We start from the raw sequence: 6,799 nt of genomic DNA on the forward strand, positions 1-6,799 counted from the left end.
CTCACGGGCCCAGCCGCTCCGCGGCATGTGCGATCCTCCCGGACCGGGGCACGAACCCGTGTCCCCTGCATCGGCAGGCGGACTCTCAACCACCGCGCCACCAGGGAAGCCCTCACCCCGACTTTTGATTGTTTGAAAATTCCTTTACACATCTGTAAGTTCCTTGAGGATGGGGACTCAGCTAGATTTCTTTGAAGCTGACAACTCTCACCCCAGGGCCTAGACAGAGCTATGCACATCGCAGGCATTCAGTAAACCTTCACTGAATGCATGCACAGGATTTTTATGTACTTCAGTTTGGTTAAAGTCGGAGTCTATCTGTAGCATTTTGCCTAAAGAGTTTTGGATTTATAGCAAAACATTTTCATAGTAAACAGGTTTTTAAAAAAGCATAAGAAATATGGTAATTTAATACAAATTATGCATTATAACTATTCTTTGGTTATTTTTAACAAATTATTTGGTTTTTTTGACTAAAGTGAAATACTAAAAATATAAAAATGCAACTGCAGAGATTAGCTTAATCTGTAAACATAATAAACCCTGTAAACATATATTTACTACATAATTGTGCAAGTGTAAAGAATGACTAGTAAAGGCAAGTATTATATATTTGACTTAGTTCTTCAAGGCTTATTTAGGAATACTGCTTTGTCAAGCTTTAGTTTCAAGAAGGAATTCTTTTAACTAAACTAACACAGTAAAGAGTGATGACTCTACCAATGAGCCATAAGGATATACAGGCAAGAGGGAGGTGTTAATACCTTTAACCCTTCGCAAATTTGAATTTGCTTCATGTCTTATGAACCACCTTGCTTAGTAAAACCGCATATTAACAAAAGCCAAATGCTTTTTAAAATGAAGACGTAAACAGCTTTTTGCAAGTGAATCAGTTGACTAAAAATATAGGTAACATACTTTCTAAGATTTTTTTCAAAAATCTGGGCAGTAACGTGCAGTAGGCAGGTCTACAAAATAATAACTAGCTGCAGGCAGCACTGAGTATATTGTAGTGTACTCAATATTAAAGTTTTTTTCCCCAATTTCAGTTTCCTTCTCAAAAAGCATCAAACTTTTCACACATGACACTTATCACAAATATTTCACAGTTATAATTTCAGTAGTTTAAGAAACTGCCTGGCAAATACTGTAAAAGAGGTAAATGTCAAGGACAAAACTCATGATTTCAGGCACACAGGACTTATATACTAGAGGGTGAACTCAAGATAGAACAAAACAACTGCGTAAAAGCAACACCTTATATAAGTGAATGAAATAATGGAAAAGTTGTCATACTATTTCTTCTAATTCTTTGACATGATTTTCTCCAATATCTGGGAAGCATCAATGGCCAAGGGTTAGTAGTTCCCTGGAAAATTTTAAGTCAAGATTTTGCTTATAAAAAAGCGGCAGTAAAACACCATAGATTGTTACTTGTAATCTAATCAACGCCATCAAAACCCTGAGTGTTCTCAATGGCCATCTGAAGTTTATCCCATAATTCTTCAAATGACTCATACGGTGGCAAGTCCAAGCGATTAAAGCTGAAAGAACAGAGAGGGGCTGGTTATTGCAGACACTGACAAAGCGAGTTCCCAGGGCAAACTATTCATGGTGCAGCTATGCATGCTATGTTTCAACCACACGAAAAGACCTTTTCTCCTCAGGGAGAAGGAATGTTTAGGATTGGACTCTAGGTGTGGTCTCTCCCCATGAATTCTTGGTGGTCACCTCTCACCCCCACCCTGATCTCCAAATATCTGGGCTCCTGTCATTTGAACCTTCAAAACGGAATGTTCTAGTCCTTCTTGGGATGGCTCATCATTCATGTGATGGAAGCAAGATATGGTCAACAGTCTACCTTTTTTTTTTTTTTTTTTGGCTGTACCGTGTGGCATCTGGGATCAGTTCCCTGACCAGGGATCGAACCCGTGCCCCCTGCAGTGGAAGCACCGAGTCTTAACCACTGGACAACCAGGGATGTCCCCTGGTCAGAAGTTTAGATGGGTCTCTCCAATGTTCAGCTACCTGGTCTTCAGGCCTGCCCAGTAAAGAAACAGCTGTTCCTGGGTTGGTGTTGCTGTCTCCCGGTCCTCCTCCTCCTCTCCTCTCCCCACTCCCCCTCCATATCTGCCACCAACACAGCACAGAGGGAACTACACCTTCCGTACCCAGACTGTTAGAGGACCTTCTGTCTCTGAGGACTTGTTCTCTAGGGTCAGAGAAACTGCTTACCACGTATGAGCTCTTGGCAGCTTCTCAGGGGTGCCCCACTGCTCAACTGTAAATGACTGTGGTCCGTTTGAGCCTACAAGGATGAAGAGTTGCTTTGGTTTCAATTAGTTACAGGAATTTCTGGGCATTTCACAACTCACTTTTGCTAATGTAGAGCTTAAACACAGAGAGAACATCTAGTTTCTTTAAACTCAAAAGAAATAATGTTGTCCTGGGCCTGATGACTTTACTGTCCAGCCATGAAACGAGGACTCCTCTTCTATCAGTGCATTTGGGACCACAGTATCCCTCTGTCCTGGGGCAGGGGGTGGGGGTTGTGTGTCTGAAGGGGATTTTGCTGTTTCCTAGCCCTGCATTTCCATATACCACCTCTGTCATAGGTACACAGAAAATGTGCGTTTTTGAGTCCCACTGAAAACAGCTTTTTCTGATTATTTTTTCTCTATTGCTTTATTTTTTTTTGCAGTGAGATTATATAATGAAAGATGTAAAAATCACCTGAAATTCCACCATTAAATCTGAGTAAACATCCTATCATGAATCTTTTTGTGCATGTGCATCTATATAGGATTTTATGTGCATGGGATCATGTTATACATGCTACATTTTCCTCTTATTATGGACATTCTTAGGAACTTTTTTTTTTTCCTTTGGAGTTTTCGCTTAGCTCTTCCTTCTCCAATTCTCAATATCCTCCAACCTCCCAGGATATCAATGCTGACAACACGATGAGACACCTTCCATACTTCTCTCCATGTCTTAGACTCATATCCAAATATGTGTGTGTGAGGATAATTGTCAGAAGTAGCACTAAAAATACCTAAATTTTCCATATTACTCTTTTCTCAAAAAGCATTGTTTTTCACACATCACCCATCACAATTATCCATACAGTTAAAATTTCAGTACTTTTGTCATTGTGTTTTCCATAGCATGGAATCATATTTTCCTTCCTCTTGATTCTCTCACCTAAACAATCCATCTGGAAAACTTCCTGTAAGTCAACCAATATCAGTGTAACATACTTTTGCGTGGAAGTTTGCACTTGGCTTCCTGAGGCAACCCTTTCCCCTTCGCGAGTAGAGCCTAGGTACAGAATGTCACCATCCTTTGCCTGATTTCACCAAACAAGCCTTTTGACAGGTCTCCCATCATCTAGCTTTCTCCTGGCTTCAGTCCACCTTCTCCAGGATGACCCAGGATCTTGGTGCTCCGGCCAGGTGTCAGGCCTGAGCCTCTGAGGTGGGAGAGCCGAGTTCAGGACATTGGTCCACAAGAGACCTCCCGGCCCCTTGTAATATCAATTGGTGAGAGCTCTCCCAGAGATCTCTATCTCAATGCTAAGACCTAGCTCCCCTCAACAACCAGCAAGCTCCAGTGCTGGACACCCCATGCCAAACAACTAGCAAGACAGGAACACAACCCCACCCATTACCAGAGAGGCTGTCTAAAACCATAATAAGTTCACAGACACCCCAAAACACACCACTGGATGTGATCCTGCCCACCAGAAAGACAAGATCCAGCCTCATCCATCAGAACACAGGCACCAGTCACCTCCACCAGGAAGCCTATACAACCCACTGAACCAACCTTACCCACTGGGGTCAGACACCAAAAAAAACGGGACCTATGAACCTGCAGCCTGTGAACCCCAAACACAGTAAGTTAAGTAAAATGAGAAGACAGAGAAATACACAGCAGATGAAGGAGCAAGGTAAAAACCCAACAGACCAAACATATGAAGAGGAAATAGACGTCTACCAGAAAAAGAATTCAGAGTAATGAAAGTAAAGATGATCCAAAATCTTGGGAATAGAATGGAGAAAATACAAGAAACGTTTAACAAGGACCCAGAAGAACTAAAGAGCAAACAAACAATTATGAACAACACAATAAATGAAATTAAAAATTCTCTGGAAGGAATCAATAGCAGAATAACTGAGGTAGAAGAAAGGATAAGTGACCTGGAAGATAAAATAGTGGAAATAACTACCACAGAGCAGAATAAAGAGAAAAGAATGAAAAGAATTGAGGACAGTCTCAGAGACCTCTGGGACAACATTAAATGCACCAACATTCGAAATATAGGGGTCACAGAAGAAGAAGAGAAAAAGAAAGGGGCTGAGAAAGTATTTGAAGAGATTATAGTTGAAAACTTTGCTAATATGGGAAATGAAATACTCAGTCAAGTCCAGGAAGCGCAGAGAGTCCCATACAGGATAAATCCAAGGAGAAACACGCCAAGACACATATTAATCAAACTATTAAAAATTAAACACAAAGAAAAAATATTAAAAGCAGCAAGGGAAAAGCAACAAATAACATACAGGGGAATCCCCATAAGGTTACAGCTGATCCTTCAGCAGAAACTCTGCAAGCCAGAAGGGTGTGGCAGGACATATTTAAAGTGATGAAAGGGAAAAGCCTACAACCAAGATTACCCAGCAAGGATCCCATTAAGATTCGAAGGAGAAATTAAAACCTTTACAGACAAGCAAAAGCTAAGAGAATTCAGCACTACAAGAAATGCTAAAGGAACTTCTCTAGGCAGGAAACACAAGAGAAGGAAAAGACCTACAATAACAAACCCAAAACAATTAAGAAAATGGTAATAGGAACATACATATCAATAATTACCTTAAATGTAAATGGATTAAATGCCCCAACCAAAAGACAAAGACTGGCTGAATGGATACAAAAACAAGACCCGTATATATGCTGCCTATAAGAGACCTACTTCAGACCTAGGGACGCGTACAGACTGACAGTGAGGGGACGGAAGAAAAGATATTCCATGCAAATGGAAATCAAAAGAAAGCTGGAGTAGCAATTCTCATATCAGACAGAATAGACTTTAAAATAAAGACTATTACAAGAGACAAAGAAGGACACTACATAATGATCAAGGGATCAATCCAAGAAGATGATATAACAATGGTAAATATTTATGCACCCAACATAGGAGCACCTCGATACATAGGGCAAATGCTAACAACCATAAAAGGGGAAATTGACAGTAACACAATCATAGTAGGGGACTTTAACACCCCACTTTCACCAATGGACAGATGATCCAAAATGAAAATAAATAAGGAAACACAAGCTTTAAATGACACATTAAACAAGATGGACTTAATTGATATTTATAGGACATTCCACCCCAGAACAACAGAATACACTTTCTTCTCAAGCACTCATGGAACATTCTTCAGGATAGATCATATCTTGGGTCACAAATCAAGCCTCGGTAAATGTAAGAAAATTGAAATCGTATCAAGTATCTCTTCCGACCACAACACTATAGGACTAGATATTAATTACAGGAAAAAAATGGTAAAAAATACAAACACATGGAGACTAATCATAATCAATACGCTACTAAATAACCAAGAGATCACTGAAGAAATCAAAGAGGAAATAAAAAAATATCTAAAAACAAATGATAATGAAAACACGACGACCCAAAACCTATGGGATGCAGCAAAAGCAGTTCTAAGAGGGAAGTTTATAGCAATACAATCCTACCTCAAGAAACAAGAAAAATCTCAAATAAACAACCTAACCTTACACCTAAAGCAATCACAGAAAGAAGAACAAAAAACCCCCCAAAGTTAGCAGAAGGAAAGAAATCATAAAGATCAGATCAGAAATAAATGAAAAAGAAATGAAGGAAACAATAGCAAAGATCAATAAAACTAAAAGCTGGTTCTTTGAGAAGACAAACAAAATTGATAAATCACTAGCCAGACACAGAATTAGAAATGAAAGAGAAGTAACAACGGACACTACAGAAATACAAAGGATCATGAGAGATTACCACAAGTAAGTATATGCCAATAAAATAGACAACCTGGAAGAAATGGAAAAATTTTTATAAAAGCACAACCTTCTGAGACTGAACCAGGAAGAAATAGAAAATAGACACAGGCCAATAACAAGCACTGATATTGAAACTGTGATTAAAAATCTTCCAACAAACAAAAGCCCAGGACCAGATGGCTTCACAGGTGAATTCTATCAAACATTTAGAGAAGAGCTAAAACCCATCCTTCCCAAACTCTTCCAAAAAATTGCAGAGGAAGGAACACTCTCAAACTCATTCTATGAGGCCACCATCTGCCTGACACCAAAACCAGACAAAGATCCTCAAAAAAAGAAAATTACAGACCAATATCACTGATGAATATAGATGCAAAAATCCTCAACAAAATACTAGCAAACAGAATCCAACAACTCATTAAAAAGATCATACACCATGATCAAGTGGGGTTTATCCCAGGGATGCAAGGACTTTTCAATATATGCAAATCAATCAGTGTGACACCACATAATAACAAATTGAAGGATAAAAACCATATGATCATCTCAATAGATGCAGAAAAAGCTTTTGACAGAATTCAACACCCATTTATGATAAAAACTCTCCAGAAAGTGGGCATAGAGAGAACCTACCTCAACATAATAAAGGCCATATATGACAAACCTACAGCAAACATCATTCTCAATGGTGGAAAACTGAAAGCATTTCCTCTAAGATCAGGAACAAGACAAGGATGCCCAC

General features: G+C 39.3%; 1 protein-coding gene across 5 annotated transcripts in view; it reads right to left on the bottom strand.

Annotated features, from left to right (window-relative positions):
- Nucleotides 1-6: 6 nt before the first annotated feature.
- Nucleotides 7-6,799, bottom strand: part of NEDD4 (NEDD4 E3 ubiquitin protein ligase) — a 162,926-nt gene continuing 156,133 nt past the window's right edge. For all 5 annotated transcript variants that reach the window (XM_024128794.3, XM_055087965.1, XM_024128790.3 and 2 more), the window contains 2 exons: nucleotides 2,236-2,308; nucleotides 7-1,544 (listed from right to left, as the gene is read on the bottom strand). In XM_024128794.3, coding sequence (XP_023984562.1) covers nucleotides 1,442-1,544; nucleotides 2,236-2,308 — 176 coding nt within the window. In that variant the 3' untranslated portion in view covers nucleotides 7-1,441. The remainder of the gene's footprint in view (nucleotides 1,545-2,235; nucleotides 2,309-6,799) is intronic.

The sequence above is a fragment of the Physeter macrocephalus genome, chromosome 11 (genome assembly GCF_002837175.3).
Source record: "Physeter macrocephalus isolate SW-GA chromosome 11, ASM283717v5, whole genome shotgun sequence".
NCBI lineage: Eukaryota > Metazoa > Chordata > Mammalia > Artiodactyla > Physeteridae > Physeter > Physeter macrocephalus.